The following is a 25,138-nucleotide window of genomic DNA, read 5'->3' as shown; positions in this document are numbered from 1 at the left end:
CATACCTCACTGTTGTGAAGATAAAAGGGAGGAAGGATGCACTTTGTACTTCCTGAAGGATGGACAGAATAAAAATGTAGTAAATAAAACTAGGGGAGTGATACATGCAACTGCATGCCATGTCAAGTTTTGGCCTTGACTGTAGCTTCACTGAGGTAGTAAAGACTGTGCTTTCTCTCTCTCTCTCTCTCTCTCTCTCTCTCTCCTCCCCCCCCCCCCCGCCCGCCCGCCCGCCCGCCCGGCCCTGCCCATGCTACCGGCTTATTGAGAAGACTTGCATGTACTGGTGATAATATTTAGGTTTTTCCCCCTGGTGGAAGCCTTTTCAGGTTGGGAAAATGGCACCCCTGTGAACTGTGTGATCCTAATCCAAATTAAGCCCCCACACACCTGGCAGCTGAATTGCCAGTGAACATCTGAATGACAGTCTTGATGGCAGCTGCCTGTTATGGCAGACCTGAAAGACCAACGTTTTAATTCTAACAATTTTTTGCAGAGCTAAGTATCAGATGCATGAGGTAGGTTCTCACTTGGAGTTTGTGTATGTTTAGTAAATGCTGTGAACAGCAGGGCCAAAGGTCCCCCCTCTTCAGTGACCAAACACTGTGCTATTCTGTTCAGATTTTCTTGTTGTCTTCTACTGTTGATGTATTCAAAAACTGGATTTGGATAGGAGAAAGAGCGAGGCACCATTCTGCTATGGGACTTTATAGCACAGTGTTAAACAGTTTGATTCATGCTATCATAGGTGAGGACCAGGGCATATCTGCACTTTAAAGTTAAATAGGTGTAACAATGCTTCCCTCTTCCCAGGCAATCCTAGAAATCACATTTTTGTGAGGGGTGGCTGCGGGAGTAATGGTATGTTCAGCATTTCATCAAATCAAAAGTCCCAGAGTTATTTGGGGAAATATGTTTTAAAACCTTCATATGTTTATATTTAGATGTGCCCTCAGAATCCATTTGTTATGGATTATAGAGCAGTGCAACCAGAATTAAGATGCTAAAGAAAAAACTGCCTGATTATTAAGCCTGAAGGATGTACTCCTTGATCTGAAAGCCTTCCTCTTTAACCCTAGATGTCTAGGTACTGCTCTTGCAGTGCAATCCAAAGCAAAACTGCATCTTTCTAAGCCCATTCGCTTTCATGGACTTACAAGGGTGTTACTCTGTTTACAACTGCACGATGGGTTACTCAGTAGTGACAGAAAATGCCTCTGCATGCTGATTATTGCTATGCTTACTATAGAGCTGAAACAGGTTCTGGACCTCCTTGAAAGTGACCTGTCACAACAGAGTTCCTTCCTTTTTACGGCCAGTGAGTGAAATGTATTAGATAGATTGATAGATTTAGAAGTCTGATGTTGTAAACACTTGGTCAATGTTACCTGATGCTGGAGCAGATAGTTTTGACAACTGAATGGATGGCGGCACCATTTGGTGGGGGGAGAGATCCGGTGGTGCCTACTAGCCATCGAAGTGTCTATATGTAAGTGGTGAAGACGTGAAAATCCTGAAACACCACAGGAGCGAGTTCCAGACATTAGTGGGTGGAATCATCAGTAACAAACAGACGTAGCTGGAATTCTAATTTGTGCCTCTTTATTGGGAGAAACTTGTACATTTGTAAAACAGCGACTTGCGCTCAGTACAGTTGTGAGGATAATAGGTAATTCCGGGGATAATCCCTGACTGGGTCCCAGACAGAGTCCCATGCAGCCTGTAGGGCTGAACCCCCCTGGAGCCACACACATCTCCAGCAGGTAGGCAGGCAGACTGTATTAACTTCTTAATCTCACTACAGCAGCCAAATGCCTCTATGCTTGTGGCTTTCTGATTGGTAAATACATGAGTTTGGTGTTGTAACTGAAGGATGGGGCAAAGGGGGGTATTTGCAGCATATTTCTGAGTGCCACATTCCTTCCTGAAATGCACCTCCAGGAGAACAAGCATAATTCGATAGATGTGGTCCAGGATTTCAGCACTCCCATTATACAACAAAGATTCTTGCATTTTTGATGGCAATACCAGGGGTTCTCTGGCATACTCCATTACCCCACAAACACAGCACAAAGGTGGTGTGGTTAACATTTCTACTGCACATTTACTCAAGAATCTATCACAAAACTAGACAATACCCCCATGGCTCATTTAGGAGGACTAATCCCCCTTCCCTTGGGAATTCATCCAGGACTCAACATCCTGTCCATGTGGATGGTCTGATGTCCTCTCACTGAGGTGTTAAATTAATGGGACAATTCTACCATTGAGCACTTTAACCTGGGGTCCTGGCCCTATGGGATTAGGTAGAGCTACTGAAATTCTGTGGTACCCTTGGGAACTTTGAAGTGTCCTGCTCCTTTCTCCCGGAGGTGGGGTGGTTGTGGCTTGGACCCTGAATCCCAATGAATGCTGCTGGAGGTGAAGGATGAATAGACTATGCTATTGTGTGTGGGGAGAGGGAAGCTGTACTTCTGGGGAAAAGGTGACCCAGGGAAACATGGTCTTTGTTGCTTCCAGCAACCCGTTGCTGGGTTGTCTCTGCACTTGGGCTGGGAGAAAACCTGAGATTTGATGCCGATGTCAGTGCCCAGCCCTAGCAGCAGTTCTTGGTGACACCAGCAGGGGGCAGCTGCAGCAATGAAGAACTTGATATCTGGCTAAAAACTGCAGGCCCAAAACAGTTATATACAAATATACAGTTGTGAGGGAGGGATGACAGGTGGCCAGCCTTGGGAAGATCGGAAAGGGCTACTACTAATGCAGTGAAAGGGTACAACTCTTTCTAAGGGCAAGGTCTAGGGTTTTGAACCCAATTATGGGCATAGTAGATGCCTGTAAGAACAGCAACAAGTGGACTACAGAGTGTATGGCACTGCCCAACAGCAGGTGAAGGACACAGAGCTTACGTTCTGCTCTGATTCCTCTGTGCACGTGTGTATAATACAGAGATGGTTACAATGCATGTGCCGAAGAGATGGCACAGAAGAAGGAATTTTAAATGTTGAATAGGACGCTACAAAGTGAGAGAGAACAATTTGTGGCAGTAGCAGACTCTGCCATGTACGGTTGTGAGCAACAGGTTGGTTGGTGCTGCCATCTCAGCATGGGTTCTGGGTTCAATTTCCATCTTTCCTTTCTTCTTCTTGCTCCCGACTGTGCTCCGTGTTCCCCTTGGCCATCCTCCCACTTTGAAGCTGAGAAAAGGCAATTCCTCAGTCAGTGGAGTAGTTTGGAGCCCATTCCATCTCCTTGATCTTGGCAGCTGATGCTCTCTGTGTGCTTCAGTAGGGGGTGCTGAGCCCTAGGGAGCAGGGCTAGCTGGACTGGGTAATGGGTAGGGCGCAGCAGCGGGGGAGGAGACAGGAGGAAGGGGATTAAAGCATCGGAGGCCTTTGGAAGCCTTGGGAGGTGGGAGGAGGTGGCTTGGCTTGGCCTTGGCAGACCTGTTAGCACAAGGTGGAATCCTCTGTGACTGAAACGGCTCCAGAAGCACCGGGGTCATCTGGGGCAGCCGTGCACAAGCTGGCCTAGCAAGCGAAGTCCTCGAAGACCCCTTGTGGCGAGTAGTGGTGGCGATGGTGATGGTTGGGCAGGAGTCCAGTGGGATAAGTGCCCTCGGAGTGGCGACCCAGTGTCTCACAAGGACTCTGCAAAAGAAGGCACAGTCAGCAACACCCACAACCATCCCCTTCCACCATCAGCTCAGAGCCTCAGGGCCAGCCTTACCATTTGCATAGCCCAAGGCAAAAAGACTTCAGTCCCCAGTTGTTTCCTTGGCTGGCAGTGGGAAAACGGGGGTTCCAGGGTAGTGCTGAGTGTGAGATTATGCTCAAATATCCTAAAGAGACAAGAAAGCCCCACTCTAGAGCATCTACTCTAGGAAGCCATTGTGCAGTGTGCTGCACAGCATCATCTTAGGATCTATCCGGATATTACAGGAGACACAGAGCTGCAGCTAAGCTAGGTCCTTTCTGTCCAGTGTCTAATACATTGCAGTGCATCATGTGTCATCCTTATTCTTCTGATCTAGCCAGCCATTAGTGAATGTGAGCTGGTGGCAGGGCAATGAATAATATGATGTTATTCAACCAGGTGTTGCAGGGAAGAACGGGGAGAGAGGCAGGGAAGGGACTTGGCTCTCTTACAACTTCTACCTGGACTGCTAAGTCATGCTTCTTTTCTCAAGTAGCTGGGACTAGTGCTGGTCATATTGTGACACAAGGCAGCATATTTTACCATTCCTACATCCAATTTTGTTCTTTGAAGTAGGGATGCCAGCTCTGGGTTGGAACATAACTGGATATTTTTTGGGGAGGGAGGGGGAGGAGCCCAGGGAGAGTGGGGTTTAGGGAGGGGAGGAAGGGCAAGGTTCCAACTTCTGTGCTTCTGTTGTTGTGCCTTCCAAGGCACCTGATTACCTCTGTGCAAAAGAGGAGGCTGGACTAGATAAGCCATTGGCCTCTGATCCAGCAGGGCTGTTCTTATGCTCAGCATTCTCTCGTTCTACTGAGCCTGGCCCACCTTCAATCTGCTGCCACCTCCCTCTTTCAAATCAACATTTTCCTTGAAAACCTGAAAGGGGGAGGGGGAAACACCTGATGCCACCCAGTAGGAATGTGATGGCACCTCACACTTATCCAGGCCAAATGGCACCAAAACTCTGAAAATAATCAACAGTAAGGATGTAATCATGTTAGGGACATGTGATGCTTTGTATCATCTAGCACAGGAAATGAATAAAGCAATGACAGTTCTACAGTGCACAACCACCCCATAGCACGTTTCATATCCTCAAACGCCAGCAGTCCCTATGATACCAGAAATCTTGCTTTACAGTGAACATTATTTAAAAAGCAAATTATGAGGGAGATGAGACCAGACAGATGGTTGAATGGGCAAATAAGGGTAGTGAGAACAATTCATATTGATTGTTATAATTTCAGTGTTAATAAAAGGGGCCTGTGCTACCAATTTAGGACTCAGTCTCAGCTGAAAAAAATTAAGATACTGTTGGGGCTCACTGTAAATTAATTGTTTATATGTCTTGAGACTCCATTATGGCTAGCAGAAATACACAGTCAATTCCTCAAGGGTAAATGAGATTCCCCCTAGGTGGTCTGTTTCCATTTGCCCCTAAGAGTCAGACAAAACAAGTTAGCTAAACCTATTCTTCCTGCACACAGACCCTGTCTCCCTGAGTCCAATCTCATCAGCAAACTACACTCCTTTAGCCAGAAAAGTCTGTGATGATCAAGATGAGCTTTTCCTATCAGCATTAGCAGGAAGAAATAGCTAAGCAAACATCCATAGCAGGCGGGGTTCCAAGCCAAGAGACTTTATGATCCTTACCATTATAGTGCATTAGCAGTTATCATGTGGTGATCTCAGAGCCTGTGTACAGATGATAACATTTCAAAGAATCTAAGGCTGCCTATGGAAAGAACACTGCTGATACTACACTCGCTCATTCTCATATACATCCCTAATGGCTAGCCATTTTCTTAAGTGAAAATGCATGCACGTACCCGTATCTATTTTGCGCAAGACCTGCTGTTCAAATCCCTGCTAAATCCTGACGCATGCTGGATGACTTTGGGCCTCAAGCGAACTTATCTCACAACACTGTTCTAAGGATAAGAGCTGGAAGAGAAAAGTTCTAGCAACTATAACGTCCCAAGTGAAAAATGTCAAGAATCTACGTCTGACTTCCATGTTTTCAAAGAGCCCTTCCCCACCACCACTTTTTTCAAGACCCCAGCAGAGTTGTTCATTTTGGAGCTGGTTTTGTACCCAGCACTATCCAGTCCCTCAAATCTGCAACGCTGCAGAACCTTCAGATGAATGCAGACCAACTGTGAGCATTGGCTTGAACCCAAGATATCCCCTGGCTGCTGCAGAGGCTTTGCCCACTGTGCGGATTGCTTCCTCTGCCAGGCAAGCAAGAATAATGTTCTTTATGAAGCTCTTCTGCGAACAAAAGTGCTAGTTACAGAGGATGCAAGTACTGCAGAAGCAGAGGGCAGCCTACCTGGCAGTCGGAGAGAAGCGTGAGGGATATCAGGTTATAGTGCCCAAAGCTGGGAACTTTTTCTCCTTCACTTTTTACTTACTGCATAAGCAGCCTGTTGGGAACTCACATAGTCTTGCTCTTTTGTGATAGTTTGCTTGTTCCCAGAAAAGAAAAAAACTTTTATAACTGTGGCTCCCTGTTGACAGCTAGTGTGGCTCTGATGGTTTAAGTGTTGGGTTAGGACGGGAGACTCAGGTTTGAGCCCTAATCTGCTGTGGAAGCTCACTGGATCACTCTCTCTCTCTCAGCCTAATTTATTTCACAAGGCAATTGTTAGGAAGATAGAATTGAGAAGAGGAGAATGACATTGTAAATTAGTTTTAGTCCCCATTGGGCGGAACAAGCAAGGTATAAATATCTAAATATATATCTAAAATAAACAGTTTACCACATTCACAGTAAGTGCATTGAGCTGGGAGGTTTATCCGCTGATACATAAAAGATTTTATCTGCTCTTTTATTTAAAAGTTTTATGTGAAAGTTTTATTTGCTGCTATATAAAAGTATTCCACGGTGTATTTTGATGTTATTTATGGTTATGCTATTGTATTTGTTTTAGTGCTGTAAATCATGTCACTGTTTTATGTTGCTATTGTATATTTTATATTGATGTATTTTATAACTTTTTAAAAGAATGACTTACTTTGATTTACGTTAACTGCCTTGGACACCTTTTTGGAAAAGCAAAGTACTAATGTCTTGTATGAGTAAATAATAAATGGACAATGGCTGTAAGCCATCTGATGCACAAACAACCTGTCTTCTTCATACCCCCTGTGATAATTTTCTGAATGGTATGTGTGTGAGAGAGTACTTATTAAGACATCCTTCTTTTGGGAGGTGAGGAGCCTTTGACAATGCTAGCTCTCCTAAGAAGTATGATCTGTTATCGTTTTGCTCACAGTATGTTCTTCTGGCCAGAAGGTGGTGCTGTGGCCACACAGTTTGTTGGCCCTACCAGAACTCTCTGCACTAGATGTTTTATCACAAATCCTTGTTGATTTGCGGCATCTGTTTTATGCAACTAACTAGGAGGGTCCACTGAGTACCACATTTTGTGCTGTAACATGAAGATGCACACTGCCTTGATGCTGTGCATTCTGCTGCAAAATAATCATTTTGGTGAACATCCTGCAAATCCAGGGCCAGGACTACCTTGTCTATCCTTTTTATTCCCACTGCTGAATCAAAGAAGAGGTTTTTCCCTCCAGGGGTTTCCCCTATGATTAAATGCTGAATGAATGGCCAAATTCTGCCATAACAGTTTTCATTATGTGAAATGGAAGAAAAGCAAAGTGAAACAAAGATGAGGCGTAACAGCCATTCTCATTATTTGGTTGGCTTAGGATTCATGATGTTGGCTAAGTGTTGATCAGGACTGGTCCAGTTGGCCCAGTCCTGGCTGCCCTTAACTGGCTGCAGTTCTCCAGGATCTGAAGAAATTTCCCAGCCCTTCTATCTGACATTTCAAGTTAAGATGCCTGGGTCAAGACCTTCTTTGTACAAAGTGTGAATCATGCCATTCTTTTCATCTATGCAGTTGGACAAATTCAGGACGAGAAAGCAAATACAAAAAAGCCAGATGAATGCACAACTGCACACAATGCTGGAAGGGCTGTTAGGGGTTTTTTGTTCATCTATTTTAAACACAGTGGAAATAATTACACAAGCAAGAAATCCTAGCCAGATATTCTTTAGGGACAGGCCAGGTGCTCCAGAATAACCAAAGCAGAAATAAACTGTCTTAAAGAGCTACAACTAAATTTGTGTTGTCTCTCCACTTAGCAGCCTTTTCTGCATGCACAGCTTATCACAGATTTACCCAGTGATCAAATGTTGCGTATTGGAAAGGTTTTCTGTGAAACCATTCTGCACGCCTCCATTTACCCCTTGTCTCTTCAGCTGAATTTATTCCACATACTATTGCTGAAAATGTATTATTCCTAATGGTGGTGGGATGTGATGCAAAAGGACAACCCCCTTTTTTCTTTTGAGCAGGCACACTAGAGTTACTGCACAGTTACAAGGAAGCAGCAATTTAAAAATGTATTAGCCTCTCTTTCTACCATTGAAAATTACCCACACAAAATGGAAGCCAAAACAAAACTACTGGAGCAGATGTTATTACCTGAAGAAACAGGAACATGTAGCCCCAACCCAAATTTTTCACCCAAATTAGAGCTGCAATAACTCACAGTCATTATTGCTGCAGCCTGTTTCCACCTGCAAAACCAACTTCCCTGGATAATTTCACTGGCTCATAACTGCGAATGCAAAGTGTATCTTTGCCCTAATGTTACATTGCTGATGTGCATGGTGAAGAGAAAAATTCCTTTAGAAAACGGAAAACGGGGGGGAGGGGGATGGCTGAAGGGGAGGTTGGGTGACTACACAAGTATGTGAATAAGGGCCAAGTGTTTGGTGTGGCAGATAAATAAAAACTGTTTCAACATGATTGCACACTCTAGGGAAGCTGCCTTAGAAACGAATAAAAAATTTTGTGGTAAAAGTGCTTGGGAAAACAGTGAAGGAAAAATGTTTCCAGAACCAAATGGAGGAAAAAATGTGCAGAATTAAAAGAAAAAAAACACCCATAGCATTTGGCAGCAAGATACATTGTAAACAACTTGTGCAGAAAAGGCAAGCCACAAGGGGTGAGCCAATATTTTCCCTAATGACTTGTCTGCAGGGTGGATACGCCTTCTGCCAGGAATACTATTGGGGTGCTGGCTACAAGCCTACCCTGAGGAGAACCAGTCTTGATGCTCACGTTGATTTTAATAAATCAGGATATGTCCAAAATCAGAATAAGAACAAATAGCTTCTTCCAAGAGTTCAGGTCTACATTTAACCCTGCAAAAACACAGCTGCTCACCAAGAATTCCAGATATTGCTCCCTAGCCACAGTCACAGCCACAACCTTAGCTTGAGCTGAGCAGAGTGGAGGAATATTTTACCCACAGGCCCTGCAACAGCAGGAGGAATCTCCCCTCTCAGCCAACCTAATGAGAACAGAGCCCACACTTGTCTAGGAAGTTCTCTGGCTGTGGCTTTATTTACAGCCCTAGCAGCAGCCAGGTTGAAATGCAAGGATTTCTAGCTTTTATTGACTTAAATGTTGGCAGCAGCAGGAAATTAAAGTAAACTCAGCCTGCTAATTAGTTATCCCTTGTCTGATGGCTCCAACAGCAGCCAAAAATCGGCACTTTTGAAGGGCCTTTTAATTCACTGCTTTGCGGCTTGTATTTTATCTTTATGTAACATCAGGGTTCCTTGGATATTGAATGAATCAGCAGAACTGCTGATGCTTGGACCAGGCTGCAGCCATATGGTATATGCTATTCATTCCTCCTCTCATGCAGACATGCAACCTTTTTGGTTACATGAGATTAGAGGCAAAAATACAGTTCCCTCTGAATCACAGACACATTCATACTCCTACAACTACATTCAAGCCAGCTTCAGCATTTGGGCAAGACAGTCGGACTGAACCCACTCAATGTGGAAGAGGTGAGATGTGCCAAATGAGTTATTTTTTTCATGCCAGGTGAGAATGGCAAAATGGTTGGGGTGGTTAGACCCCTTGCCAGAGCAGGGGACTGGCAAATGCCCTTTCTGACCACCCTAGACCTAGCCTTCACTGCTCGTATATCATCCTCTCCCTCTGCCACATGGAAGTGACCAGATAATCATACCTTTACTTTTTACAAATGATTTGCACAAGGACATCATGATCCATGTGAAAGTGAGGACAAACAACACACACCTATGGATTCACCAAGTACTCTGATGTTTAAAACACATAGCCTACAAATATTCATGGGCTGCTTTTCATAAGGTATTTGTACTCAAGTTTGGATGCCCAACCTTAGTGCAGAATATATAGCAAGAAGTGGCCCTCTAACAACATGCCTGTTAAAATGCACATTAGAATTTCCTTCTGCCGATTTATACACACTACAAGGACAACTTAACTCCATTGTGATGTCTGCTTCTTGTGGGAATGATGGGTTCTGTTATGTGTTTCTGCAGCCTGCTGAGGGGGAATCCGCACCTGAAAACAAGGTGAACCCAGGCCCAGAAGCTTTGGGCACCTACGAATCTCAGTTGTGCGGAAATGGCTAAGATGTCCAGTCCAGGCAAGAAACATACAGAGAACCAAAGAAGAAATGAGGTCAGGTGCAGCCTAAAGAGCAGGTAGTAGCAACTGGGAAGCAAAGAACATGAGGTAGAAAACACAGACCTGGAAGAATACGTAATTAGGCTGGGTTAGGAGGAACCAATGGCTGGCTAAGGAGATGGAGCCTGAAAGAGCAACACTGTCCCATCCTCAGGTGATTCACACAAACGGCACCATCCCATAACCCAAGAGCCCAAATCCCAATTAATCCTGCCCAAGTCTCAGATTGCAAGGGCCATCTTACTTACTTCAGTAGATACTAAACTTACTTCAGTAGATACTAATTACTCATCAGTTCTCCACTCCAGCAGCAGTAGCTCTCTCTGGGCTTAGCGTCTGCATCTGAGGAAAGGCTGTTCAACTCACTCCAACTTCTCAGGCTCTGTCTGTGTCAGTTTTCTCTTCTGAAGGTTGTGTGCCCTTGAATCTGTACCTGAATCTCAACCTCTGAGTCATCCATTCTTGTCTAAACAAAGGGTGACCTGGATCTTCCATCTGTTTCCACTGTCCTTGATGACATGCTGTCTTGCAATGAATTGATGGAGGGGCAGTGCTTCCAAGTTGGTACAAAGAACAGTGCATCTGTGTGGGTCTCAGGATTCCAGCAGTGATACAGCAGACACAATTTAGTTCCACACTGATCTTCTTTCCATAGGCTGGAGAGTACCAGGCAGGGATACAACATTCAGCAGAACCAGCAAAAGTAGCTCAGAGCATTTGCGCATTTGTGTAGCTTTGCATTTCTGCCAACATCTGAGGCACAACACTATGTTGCTGATTTTTTTTTCTCCATGGTTTTGGAACAGGCAATTTGAGTGGGGAAAATGACCTAATGTGACTTCCAAGTATATAGGTAAGCACTGACCTTTCAATGTATGAGTGATTTAATTTCCAGCAGCCGTCATCATTTCACAAGAAAAATGGCACAAATTGGAGATCTTGTACTGGTGATATTAAGAAAGTCCTTATTATACCCACTAAGCTTTGTAAGAACATCCTCTCCTACTCAAAGAATTTGAGTGCTTTTTTCTTGGCTAGCAGAACAAAGGTTATCAGGACAGACAGATCTATAGAGGCAGAAAGAAACTATAAAAAAACCATTGGTGCCTAAATCAGCAGACAGACCCCGATTCTCTATCTCTGCCACCTATTTCTTTGCCTATTCATCTCAATGAAACACTGCCAATATCTAGTAATGAGGCTATTAGCCAAACAATCTGGGAAATCTCAGATGTTTTTTGCTCTTTTAAGGAGGTGTCTTCTTGGGCTTAACAGTAGCACTACGCTGCATACAGTTCACAAAAACAACTATAACTTGCTCACCTCTTTACAATCTCTCTTCTGTATATTGTCTAAGGGGCAATATGAACATATCTTGAATACAGAAAGGATACTCAGGCACAATCCTGGAAAGCAGCTTTCAGTCAGTGTAGACAGTACTAACCCTGGTAGACTCAGTGTAAGGCAGCTTCTGGTGCTTGTCTATGTGTGAGAGCCATTCCACAATTAGATCCCCCCCCCCTTTTTTTTCTTTAAGAATTGGTTTATAGTCAGTGGGTCCACAAATGTCCATGGCTATTCTTCTAGGCTCTCCCCTCCCCCCGCCCAGTTGAAAATTTTAGGGATAATGTGACTCAGTCGAGTTTGCTGTGATTTCCTTACTCACGAGTAGCAACAGTCCCTCTGGTACTCTCCTTGTGTCTTTATGAGGTGGAGAGAAGAAATAGCACATTATGACCACACTAGGGATTGTGGCTCCAAAGGTGGTTCTCCCTTCCTTATAACTCTTCTTCCTCTAGAACTCTGGGAGAACAGACACAGGGTTCTTCCTCCTGGCCCACTAAAGCTGCCAGGAAGGCCGGGGGGGGGGGGGGGGGAGAGAAGAGAACTAGAGATGTGGTACAGTGGCAGTCACACTTCTTCCAGTGAAGGGGAAGAGAGGGAAGAGGATGAATTCTTCTTGGATGAGGAAGAAGTTCTCCTAGATGAGTAAGCAACCAGATTTTTTTTAATCTGAGGATTTTCACCCAAATGCAGAGGACATGGCAATCTGGCCCAAGGAGCTTCTCTACACCCTTCTCCCCATTCCAACTTTTCCCAAGCTGCTGCACAAGATAAGGGAACAGATAACTGAGATGATTGTCATTGCCCTGTACTGGCCATGCTGTTCATGGTTTTCTGGTTAAGGGAGATGGCAGTAGCCCCTCCGTTGAAACTTCTGCTAAAGTAAGACATGCTACAAGAGAGTCCGGTGGTTTATCCTCAACTGTATTAGTGCCACTTGACCGCTTGGAGGTAGACTGGCTCAAATTTCTGAACTTGGAATATCCCTTACAAGTAGTTGACACTCTGATGGCGTCCAGATGTTGGTCCACAATGTGCATTTATAATGCTACCTGGAAGACTTTTGTTCAGTAGTTCCAGAGAAAAGGAATTATGGTACTGAAACCCAAACTATCATCGGTTCTCTCCTTCTTGCAAGATGGCCACAACCTCAGGTCTTTGAGGTCCCACTCTGAGAAGACAGCTGTGTTATCCACGATACTACCTCACTTCAAGGGCATGCTGCTTTGTCAACATCCACATGTGGTCAGATTTCTGAAAGAAGTCATACAGGCGGAAGTCCGCAAAACCACCTTTTCCCCACATGGAGTCTGCATGCTGTTGTCTAAACTGTTGTTTGCACTTCCAAGCCACCATTTGAGCCAATCTAGCAGATTCCACTGAAGTGTCTCTGCCTCAGAACCATGTTCCTAATAATTGTCACTTCAGCATGTTGGGTTTTTGAACTGGGTTCTCTATCAATTAAACAGGATTTTTGTATCTTTCATAGGGATAAAGTAGCCAAGGTAGCCTCTAGTTTTCACATCAGCCAAGAAATCTGCTTGCCATCCTTTTTTCCCCGAATCCTTCTCACCCAGGGAGAGACTATGGCACATGACTATGATGTGAAAAGGGTGGTCAAGGTGTTTTTTAGAAGTACACATGACATCAGGAAGTTGGATTGTTTCTTCATATCTATCAGTCCTTCGAATTTGGGACACTGATTGTATAAAGCAGCTCTCAAATTCAACACTAAAAGCATGTATTATAGAAGCATACAAGGCACAGAAACATCAACCACTGCTGGGCATAACAGCTCATTCTGTCAGATTTCCTGCAACCAATGCAGCCCTAATCAAACATGCCTCTGTAGAAGAAATATGCAGGGCTGCTACGTGGTCATCCCTATACTCATTTGTTAGGCACTATACACTAAAACTATTAGTTCTGCTGATGCGGCCTTCAGGAAGAGAGTGCTTTAATATATTGTAGAGATCGAGACGGACAGTATTGGTTGACAGTACTGCTCTGGGAGGCCCCAGACAAGATGTCCTCCTGCCTTAGTGGATGAATGGACCAGGAGTCATGGTCTTGAATTATTTATCTAGTATTCTGTTTTCTGACTTCCTCTTTCTTTGTCTTCTATACCTGAAATAAGTTGAATTGCAGTTGTTTCTGGTTACTGATTATACAAGTTAGTGGATTTTACTGCTGTTCAAGTTACCCAACTGGAAATGACTGACTCCCACCAATGAAACAGGAAGTGGAAGAATTTCATTTCCTGCCTGCCTGTACAAAGGGATAGGAATCATTCAGACAAGATGTCCTCCTGTCTCCAGCAGAGACAGGAGACCTTTTCACAATGAGTATCCAATGGTCTATTTTCCACAAGGAATAAAAGAGGCAAATGAAGACTAAATATTCACATAATCTGTTCGGCTCAATTTCAGGTTTCCAACTAGAGATTCATTTGGACAGTGTTCTAGACTCCTCAGTTCTGCAGACAGCAGAGGTGCCTTCAGCTGCTTCAAACTACTGCACAGGGATCTTCTAAATGAGTCAGTCCATTCAGTTCTACTTTCAAATTTCTTAGTCCTGGATCTTGTTTTCTTTTTCCTCTTAGCAGCAGCCTGTTGGCCATGTGCTGCAGATAACCTAAGTGCCCAAACCTTTTTTTTGTGGGTGGAATACAACCACTAGCTTCTGTCTAGGGTTAAAATAAATAATTCTGCATACTTATTTGACTCTAATAAAGCAACAACTTTAGCTTCTATTGAAATCTTATGTATTTCTCCTGCATACTTTTCAACTGTTAAATAGCCCTATCAGCAGCTTCTTTGCTTCAAGTGAGATATTATCAAAACCTTATGAGACATCCAGCCTCTAGGCAGTTGCATTTAATAGGTGGGAATCAGCCTGCAGTATTATTTCAAGCTGTCCAAGTAGCAGAGCCTTTCATGCTATCCTCCTTCTCTTCTGGTATCATGGGTGTTAAGGCAGCACTCTGAATGCCGATGCTGGTTAGCTGTCTGATTTCATGTTCTTCAACCCAGGGCAATAGAGTATGTCCAGTCCACTATTATTGGCTATGTTTACTCACTCAGCCATATCTGGTTATCTTCTCTTTTTGTACCAATTTGTTTCATTTATAGTCCACAGAACTATAGTCCACAGAAGTGGGTGAATTTCTGTGCCCAGTTATTTCTGATAAATATCCATTTGGAACTTTGATATATTTTTGGTCTCGTCATCCAGGCTGTGAATGCACCCTCTTCACTTTGGGGGGAGGGAAAGAGGTAAGATCCTCAAAAGCTGAAGGACTTCTCTGTAAGTCTCTGGTCAGCAAAGAGTTTTGTTGAGAAAATCTTGCTGAGAAGGAAGTGATGAATCAAGACGTCAGCCCCAGTTTCCTGAAGTGGACTCCTGCCAACTCCCATGAATACTGCTCATCCACGCTTCTCCAATTATTCTGCTGCTGGTAATGCAGGAGCCAGAGAACGCCTCTGGAGATGCAAGATTTGGCCCAGAGCTTCCAGTTGCTCATCCATGATAAGAAAAACTTTGCTAAATGCATTTTCAATTGGAATCTCTCTCTGGATGTACAGCTCTCTCTGTAGTCAGCGCCAGCACTGACTCCTGTTTCTTGAAGTCAGCTCTGATTTATCTTCTCCAACTCTCCAACTGTTTGGACACCAGACTTCTCCATTTCATCGTGTAGCTCAGATTCTTAGGAAGCAATCAATAACCCATATCCTGGTCGCTACCCTCAGTTTCCCATGCCAGTTGGATCCTGCCTGAGAAAACCAGCTAGGGGCTGTCACTTGTTTCAGCACATTAAAGCCTAATTTAAACGTGCAGGAACCTATGCAACATGGCACAAGCCCAGCATCTCATTTAAACAGGGCCACTAAGCATGCTATCCTACTACACAGGCCAGCTCAGTGCCTGCCCAGGCCACAAATCCCTAGCATGTTAGCACTGCACATGTTGAGGCTTTGAACAAGATACTGGGCATGTGCACGGTTAGATGCCAGCAGAAGGTTTAAGCCAGGTCTAAATCTGTTGCACAAGAGAAATGGACAGTGATCAGGTGCACAGGCTGAACTAGGCCTTTTTTTGTCAGTCTACAGGCACAGGTTGTTCCTTTTTAATGTAATGATTATACAGCAAGTAGTGCTGTGACATTTTGCTGTAATTAGCAGCAATTATCATCAGCATTATATTACACCTCACACAATGTGCTCAGTTACCAGGGGCTAAGGCACAGCTGTGAAAGACATATTGACTATAACAACACACATCTCCCATGAACTGGACAGTCAGACCCAAAGCATATAATGTCTAATGGTTTGTGAAGACCACAAACCATTTTCTAATATCATTGGGTGTTTTGAAGAGTCATCAAAGTAGCCTCGTGGTTTTCCTCTCTTTCTCAGTCTCTCTCTCTCTCCCTCTTACCCAGCTGACAGGCTTTAGGGTTGGGAAAGCAACTGGACTTTACCTCACTCATTTCCATTGGTCTTTCCAATCTAGACTTGTAGAATCATGTTTACCTGCTCCTTGATCTCTTCCAGTCCCAAGGTGGCAATGCTGCCTGATGGCTTCTTCAGAGGTGGCTTGGGGCGTCTTAGGCCATGGGCTACTTTGTCACGGATCACCTGGCGCAGCAAAAAACAGGGAGAAATGACAGCTGAATGTCTGTACTTTGCAGCCTATAGGATACATATGTAAGCATTTAGCACATATACACATCTGATTCCAACTATGAGTAAAGGGTAGCCTTTACTCTCTTTGTTTTGTGTCACTGTGCTAGACAGCATGCAGACCCTCCAGGAAAACAGCTTCTCTGGAGTTATAAAGCCCTGGAGCAAGCAGTCTGGAGTAGCTGAAGCCTTACATGGTTTATGGTTTATTAGATTTGTATACCGCCCTCCCCCGGAGGGCTCAGGGCGGTGGACAACAGCTGCAAAAATGATAATATCAATAACATAACATCAAAAATAGCATAACATCAAAAACAGCAGACATAACATCAATTGACACAAATAATCAACATAGAATTATAACATCATCTTTACAATGAATGTATAACTTTCTACACTTAGGATTATAACAACCAACATCAACATTATAACATCACTTAGAATTATAATAACAAACATCAACATCATAACATCATATAACAGTATCAATAATCATAACATAACATATTAAATTGTATAAAGCAATAATACTCAATAACAACAAAGCATCATTAGCAGCATAATAACAATAATAGGGTAGGTGGTGACTTTCTTTTCGATAACATACAAGGAAGTGCCTGTATCCAAGGCCCTTGTGAGGATCAAAGAATGACAGGCTAAGGTTGGAGCTGAATGATGCCACATCCTGGACCAGATGCTATTGGCTTATCTACTAGTTGTAGATAAGGTCCTTGTTCTGCAAGGAAGGGGTATTACAAACCTAGAAGGAGGCACTGCCTCTGCTGAGAGGAAGTTGTCACAGTCTTGTGCAGAAAGGCATAAATGACCGCAAAAATAGAGTGTCTGTGTGGAACCTGACTCTACTTTCCTACTATAGCTCCCAGGCATAGCTTGATGCCCCTTGTCAGACTTCACCTCTGGGGGTTAGAGTCTAGGGTGGGTGTGTCCTCCAATCTCTCCTTCTTATTCCCAGTTTCTCAGCCAATAGGCCTCCCTCCAGAGTTTCCTCCCTCATCATCCCTGCCTGACCTGAGGCTTCAAAACAACCTCTTGCTGGCTGGTGATGCTCACAGGAAGTCACTATCCCCTGCCTGTCTCCAGGTGCTTCCTGAGGCTTCTGCCCCTGGCCTACTCCAGCTCCCTTGGCCCATGATGGCTGTGTTACCCATGCCAGTTGTCCCTGGGTAAGCTGGTGAGGCTTCCTCCCTAGGCTGCTCCTGGCAGGTAAGACTGCCTGGGCTTGCCCTGCCTGCCTTCCACAGCTTTGCTGCCACCACACCCCTCCAGTTCTGCTCTGCTGGGCAATATGGGCATGGGGGAAGGTTTTCTCTGCCCTCCCAACATCACTCCAGAAACCAGGTCTGGCCCTGATGCTAATGTTGTGGGTGATGCCTTGATGTCTGTGACCTCTTGGCCAGGTTCCAAAGCTGCAGGAAAGTGCAGGGAGGGCTTTGCCAACTCAAGACTCTGCTCCACCACAAGTCTGAGCAAGTTACACAACAATCTCTTTCCTGCCTGCCTTACCATCGCCCTCACCTCATAGATGTAGTCAAGGATTTCCAAGATAGTGAGGACGCTGGCTCCAATGAACAGGCCCATCTGACCTCCAATGTCCCCTAACAGAAAACAAGACAGTTATGATGGGGAAGAGCACAATGAAAGCAAGTCAGCTGCTCTGAAGAACTCCATGGTGGGGAGGGTGACAGAGTCCCTGCAAGGCAATAGCTGCTTTGTTGCTTATCAGAGAAAGGGTTGTAAGGGAGAGGTGGAGGCAGAACCAGAGTAGTAAAAGGGTTGATATCACTTTTTTCTCTTTTCTTTCTCATGAGTCTCTGCTCCAGGAGCAGTCACAGTGGGGATAGGAGGGGCATCTCTTGCTGAGACTCTCAATTCAACACTTGTAATAAACCAGTGATCTTGAATCAGAGTTGGAGCAGAGAACAGATCCTTGGAGTCAAACTACAAATGTCAGTGTTCATGGGCCCATTCCATGGCTGAGACCATTTTAGATAAATGTGGTGGCCCCAGGAGCTCTTGTTTGTTTACTGAAAACATTTTTATGCTGCCTTTTTACCTGGTCCCCCAGGAAACACAAAAAAATTAAAACATTTGAACAAGTAAAACATTTAAAATAATTGAATGAAAACACATACACAAGCATCAGCAGAACCAAGGAGGAGGGCCAATAACTGTTTTTTGCAGTATGCCAAATGAAACAAAAAAAGTCTTCACCCGTGTTGGAGGACATTGATAGAAGAAGACAGATGAATCTCGCTGGGGAGGAAGTTTCAAAGTTTTGGTGCCACAACTGAAAAAGTCCTTTCTTAGGATACCACTGTTCTAACCTCAGATAGTATGGGCATCTGAAGCAGCCCTTCCAAAGTTGACAGGAGTGAATGGGTAATTTCATATGGAAGAAAGTGGTCCTTAATGTATGTTGGTACCCAGACCACAGAGGGCTTTAAAGATCAATACCAACACCTTGAATTGAGCCTGGAAACAAACGGGAAACCAATCTAGATGGAACAAGAGTGGAGTGATATGATTCCTGTGAACCAGTCCAGTCAAAACTCAAGTCACAGCATTCTGTATCAACTGTAACAGTCTTCAAGGAAAGCCCTACATAGAGCACAATGCAGCAATCTAATCTAGATGCTACCACCTCAATTGATTGCCTCATTTACCTTTTTAAGTGATGACATGGGCTGTTTCTGCCTCTGAAATGGTATCGGGGGTCAGGGGAGAAGGGAACAAGAGCTTCTGAGGCCACCGTACTGCATGCCCATGCCACATTGGGACACAGCCATTTTGAAAGAACTACAGATGCTTCTAAAATGGGATTGGTGGCTATCGGATGGACCCACAGCTGCCATGACTTGTAGTTTGGCTCTTGGCACCACTGTGATGACTTGCCAGAAAGGGGAGATTCTGGGCTGCTGCTTCCTGTGCTGCAGATACCACCAGCACTGGAAGGCAAAATGCAGGACTGAAGCTGCTGGTTTAAGAACTGTCAGTTACAGAAGGGGCCAAGACGTCCCCTCAGAACCTACAAAGCCTTCACCTGGCAGGACTTTTCAGATGTAGCAACGTATCACCTGGCCAAGTCCCAGACTGTCTTCCCATTGAAATGCTTGTTCTGTACCTGCAGCTGCTGCTCTAATACAAGGATGGTGGCAGGCAGATTGCTGGCATTCACTTACCCAGAAGTCCTGCCAGGTTGTACGCCTTCTTCTGTTCAATGGCCTCATAGTTCAGTGCCTCAAAGAAGATGTCAAGCACCAGGAAGTTCTCCCTGAGGACAGTTGGAGTGGTAGGGAGAGGAGGAGTCACACAGGCTGGCCTTTGCCATCAGAATTCTCTCCTAGCCCCATTTATTATGGCCTGGAGCCCCCCCCCCCCCCCCCACCCATGACAGGAGAATCCCCCTACTGCCCTCAGTGACAGACTAGACTGGAGACCTAATCAACAATGAAATACTCACCGAATGTAGGTCTCATTGCGGTTGTACTTGCGAGCAAGGTACCGGGCTGAGCCCTTGTTGGGGATGCGCACCATGGAAATCTCCTTGCCATAGCGCGTCAAGTTGCAAGGTGTAGGGCAGACACAGCGTTCCTGGGAGTCCTCAACAATTGTATCTGTGAGTGGATTGGCATGTATTAGGCATAATAGGGTAAATTGCCAAAGCATACTGCAACCCACCCATCGATAAGATGGCAAAGGAAGCCACAGTTATATCCTGGCTCATGGGTTGCATTGTCTAAAAAGCCACTATTGGGATGATGCGCCTGTACAAGTTGTCTGGGAAAGAGAAACTTGTGGAGTTCTCTGTGTCCATCCTCAAAACATAACTTTCCTCCATTCTCCAAGGGGACAGCTACTGGTCTCCTTTGTACTAGCCAATTTGACTCTCAGAGCTGGTACTGCTATCCCATCATTGGCGCCCAAAGGATCATCAATTCAGCTGATCCCCAAGTTCCAGGTGTTCTCCATGAGTTTTATCAGCTGCCCAGCTCTTTCCCCAGTTGGGCTGCTCAGTATCTGGGGAGTACCTACCAAGTGTGTGATCAGCACATTCAATGTAGACATTGGGTGAACAGATGGACTCGTTACCTGGAAAAGGAAGACCTGGTTAGTAAGATGCCTAGATGTGTCCCCTTCACCCCAAATTCCAGTACTACTGTCATCATTGGGTTGTGTGAAAGGGTGAAAAGCAACAAGCAGGTAACAAAGAAGCCATATAGCACTGGGAAGGGGCAGAGGAGTGCATTGGAGTCAGAGCTGGATCTGAGGTGCATGTAACAAAAACATTTGCTCCTCTGGATGTGAGGGATGAGCTATGAGGAGTGGAGATCGTAGCGTGTAGCTCAAGCAGATGGTTGATTCTTCTCTGGGTTGGAGACACTGAAAGGGGCACACCAGCTCTTGGTTTAGGTGAGATGGCCTAAAGGGGAGTGACAGCCAATCCTGTAAGTTGTGAGTGGTTAGTATCAAGCTAGAATGGAAGAGCTCTGAGGTCCATTTCCCACCTTGCATGAATCTTGCTGTGAGACCTTAGGCCAGTCATACTAATTTCCCTCAAAGGCGTGTTGCAAGGATATGATGGAGGAAGGCAGAACTACATACATTGCACTGAGCACATTGGAGGAAGGATGAGATATGATTGCCCAAATGCCTGACTGTGGTTACCAGTTGGGCAAAATCATGAACCATGAGGAAAATGAAGTAAAATGATTATGGACTCAGAAAATGGTCCACTTCAGATGGATCAGGTGGATTGCTTTTTTTTTACTTGCTACCCCCTAAATGCTTATATGTTTATATTTTATCATTGTATATTTGGTTTGCTTCTTTTGGCTTTATTGTTCACCGCTCAGAGCCCTTCGGGGTTGGGTGGTATAGGAGAATGAATGAATGAATGAATGAATGAATGAATGAATGAATGAATGAGTCATTGGAAGAGATTATGCGTGGGACAGAGATGACATAGCAATGTCACCCTTTTTTGTGGCCCTGCTCCTGTGCCATTAATAGCAAGAGGACACACAGACATTTAGCAGGTGAGGCTTTTCCCAGCACAGATACAAGGGTCAGGAAAGGTTTCTGCATATCAGATTGCTGTTAGAAGAACTGGGACAGAATGCAAGGATGGACACCCCAAGAATATGATGCAGAATGAGCATGCCAAGCAACAAGGGAGCCCACAGGGCTGAGGTATAGAAGGCACAGAAACCTTACCTTGGCTTAGAAGCCTCACCTGGCATATGCACCATACGGCACTGGCAGTTCCGCACCACAGCTTCTTTCTCGCACTGCAGCCTACAAGCAGCAATGCTGTAGGTCTCATAGCCAGGCAGAACCTGTTCTCCCTTCACACTGGCCCGACAGCTCCCCCATGGCTGCGGCAGATATGTTAACTGCAGGAGATGAAGGGGAGGGAAGCTAAGTGCCAAGAGAAAATGGAGCCCTGGTCTACTGAGAACCAGGGAGGGCCTGGTCTGGCTCCACTGAAACCAATTGCCGCTCTGGCTTCACTGAAACCAATTTTCCAGTTCAGCTCTTCAGCACTCCATCCCAATGCCCTACCAACTGTGCCATAAATATACCCGGGGATACTTGGTCCTTGCCCCATCAGCACAGATGTTCAGTCCCGTGCCTGAGGCAGGATTAGTAAATTCCATATTAAGGTTGGGAATATAGATACATTTGATTTTATAGACCTGCTTGAGATGTCATGGTCAAGGATACACATTTTCTGCTCTCACCAAGCAAAACAGAATTTTACAATCAAAGTTTTTATTCCAGTCTTGAAACAGGTAGTGCTTTGTATATAACAACAAGCTGTTCAAGACTAGCATGACAGACAGTGTGTGTAGTGGTTAGAGCATTGGATTAGGACTGCTCTCCAGCCTAACCTGCCTCATAAAGGAGTTGTAATTATAAAACATGGAGGGAGAGAACCATCTTTGCTGTTCTAAGGTCCTTGGAGGAAAAGTGGGATACAAACATGATAGACAGAGCTAGATGCTTATTTGAAAGCAGGTCCCACTGAGTTCAGTGACACATACTCCCAGGTACACAGTGATACCCCCAGGTATACTGCCAAGCACTTCCAGGTACACTGGATTGCAGCATTGAAGCATAAACCAAATATGATCCTAGCTGCTATAGATAAGCCACTATTCTCCCAGACTTCATGCCTCCTTCCTCACCCTGTGTGCCTACATTGCAAGGATGTTGTAAAGATTATTGAGACAATGCATGCAGTGTGCTGAAACACACTGCATACATTCTAAATGCGATCACTAACAAGATCTCTCTCTGTGTGTCTGTATCTGAGATCAGCATATAATGAAAAGCTGATACTTGAGGTGAACAATCTCCTTCCAACAGATGCTGCCAGAATGCAAAGAAGTAAACCTTCAAATGACAAAATGTTGACTTAACACTTTTTTGCAGTGCAAATGTCTTTCATTGTAACGCTGAGGAATGAGTCTTTTGATGAATAATCGGAGTTGCCACAAGGCTGCAGAGAAGCCAGATTATTCTGCATATGCCAATTCATTGGTATGTATGAAACGTTTAAAACTGGCTATTACTTAGCATTGAAGCTGAGCTAAATTTAAAAGAAAACTAGGTGGCATTGGTACAGTTTAATTTTAACATGGCTGTGGAGGGAGTGGAGGCAGATATAATTCACTGTAATTAATGGAATGCCTGATTTGGGAACATTTCTCCTTAAAAGGCTGCATCTGCCTTGGAGTTTTGTGGGTCCCCTTTTGAAATAGCTTTTAACAGTTCACTCTGATTACAGGAATTGAATTTTGGCATATCAAGAGCTCTCTCTGACCGCAGCACCTGTGGAGGCGCAGTCATTAAGGCACCAACTCCTCCTCCACGGCCCCTAATATTAACTCTGGGCAGTATGGTGCAGTAGTTAGAGTGTTAGGTGAGCATCTGTGAGAGTCTAGTTCAGGGGTCTGCAACCTGCAGCTCTCCAGGTGTTCATGAATTACAATTCCCATCAGCCCCTGCCAATTGGCCATGCTGGCAGGGGCTGATGGAAATTGTAGTTCATGAACATCTGGAGAGCTGCAGGTTGCAGACCCCTGGTCTAGTTCAAACCCCCTTGAAGCTGTGGGCAATTGCTCTTCCTCACTGTGGGCAATTGCTCTTCCTCACAGGGTTGCTGTAAGGTTAGGAGGACAGAACCATGTGCCATGCCAAAGTTCCTTGAAAGAAGAGGGGGTGGTAAAAGGATTATGAGATTTTTCCATTTAGGATACTAGTATGTGTGGCACAGAAATGGCACCACAGGAAACTGATCCAAAATTGGGATGGGGGCATTGCCTGTGATGATAGTAGAAGCCTGATGGACCCAGCAGCGGGGCGGGGAGGACATCCCTGCAGGAGAGTTGCCTTCCCCACAAATCAGTTGCTGGGCACAATAGAAGAGTTAGATTTATATCCCCCTTTCTCTCCTGCAAGGAGACTCACACACACACACACACACAAGCCTTTATTGGCATACATGCAAGGAGACTCAAAGGGGCTTTACAAACTCCTTTCCTTTCCCCCCTCACAACAAACACCCTGTGAGGTAGGTGGGGCTGAGAGAGCTCAAAAGAACTGTGACTTTGAGCTGGTGTGTGTTGGAGCTGATGTATGTTGGAGTGTTGGAGTGCGCAGGCTCCCCAGATAAGCCTCCACAGCTCAAGTGGCAGAGCAAGAAATCAAACCCAGTTCCTCCAGATAAGACTGCACCTGCTCATAACCACTATGCCACTGCTGCTCCAATAGCAGGGGTAGGGATTTTGCCAGCCAGAGGCTTTGACGGGGACGGGGGTGTGAGGCTGGCAGAGTCTCTGGCTAGCCGCGTGCGTGGGTAAGACAAGGAAGGGGCTAAGAGAGGAACAGGGCTCAGAAAAGGGAGAGCAGTGCTGGGCTTGGCCCACAGATGAAAAGGGAAATGTCAAGGGGGAAAGGGGCAGATATGGCAGCAAGCTGGATGAGAAAGGCACAGAGCTGGGAGGAAAGGGCTACCAAGAGGAGGAGCTGTGACCATGGGAAAGATAAGACAGCCAGACCTAGTCAGGCCTTGTGGAATCAGTCCCTGGCAGAGGCACAGCTCAGCCCCCTAAGATTTTAAGGGGGAGGAGTGGATAGGTGAAGGGAACTGAACTGTCCATGTTGGGCGACCTTTCTGGATAGCGCAATAAAGAGAGCCTTAATAAGTACCACTGAGACTACATGAGACTCTGCCTCCCATGAAAGATACTTATGACATCCCACTGCCTGCTAGCAAGGCCACACTAAGCTCCAAAATTCTGTCAGTTTTATGTCATTTTAACTCTTGCGATTTACCCCCAAAGGATTCTGGCAACTGCAGTTTGGGAGGTAATGGGAGTTCAGGGCTAAGAGATCCTAGTATTTCTTGAACTACAGTTCCCATAGCTCCCTGGGAAAGGGAATGCTAATTAAACCAGTTTAAATCTGCAGGGTAAATGATTTGTTAGAAAAGAAAAATTAATAAAATCCCAGAAGGTTTGCTAACACTTCAGCTTTTCATTCAAACGGCATTAAATTGAAACACAGTAGAGTAGACTGAATAACATCACAAATATTACATTGCTGTTTCTTCAGCAATTGGACACTGATTCGCTGAACTCCCCTGTAAACAACTGGTTTGATAAAAATGCCCGTTCTAATCCACAGTATTATCCTCTAACAGAAGTCCACTGTAGCAGTGTACTCCACAACTGTGGGCTGGAACAAGGGAAGGAGAGGTACCTTCAACCTACTAAAACACTACCTGTCAACGCTGAGAGCCGTTCTTCCTCTCACCAGGTGGTCAGATAGTTA

The 25,138-nt window shown here is 45.0% G+C and overlaps 1 protein-coding gene across 2 annotated transcripts in view; it reads right to left on the bottom strand.

The window, feature by feature from the left end:
* Nucleotides 1-1,580: 1,580 nt before the first annotated feature.
* The window catches only part of ASIC4 (acid sensing ion channel subunit family member 4), a 95,499-nt gene continuing 71,941 nt past the window's right edge, over nt 1,581-25,138 (bottom strand). For both annotated transcript variants that reach the window (XM_048484343.1, XM_048484342.1), the window contains exons 4-10: nt 21,534-21,693; nt 20,333-20,389; nt 19,761-19,914; nt 19,480-19,571; nt 17,816-17,895; nt 16,130-16,234; nt 1,581-3,650 (exon numbers count right to left, since the gene is read on the bottom strand). In XM_048484343.1, coding sequence (XP_048340300.1) covers nt 3,531-3,650; nt 16,130-16,234; nt 17,816-17,895; nt 19,480-19,571; nt 19,761-19,914; nt 20,333-20,389; nt 21,534-21,693 — 768 coding nt within the window. In that variant the 3' untranslated portion in view covers nt 1,581-3,530. The remainder of the gene's footprint in view (nt 3,651-16,129; nt 16,235-17,815; nt 17,896-19,479; nt 19,572-19,760; nt 19,915-20,332; nt 20,390-21,533; nt 21,694-25,138) is intronic.

This window comes from Sphaerodactylus townsendi, linkage group LG02, assembly GCF_021028975.2.
Source record: "Sphaerodactylus townsendi isolate TG3544 linkage group LG02, MPM_Stown_v2.3, whole genome shotgun sequence".
Classification (NCBI taxonomy): Eukaryota; Metazoa; Chordata; class Lepidosauria; order Squamata; family Sphaerodactylidae; genus Sphaerodactylus; species Sphaerodactylus townsendi.
The sequence above is the reverse complement of the archived record's forward strand: the minus strand, read 5'-3'. Positions and strand labels throughout refer to the sequence as shown.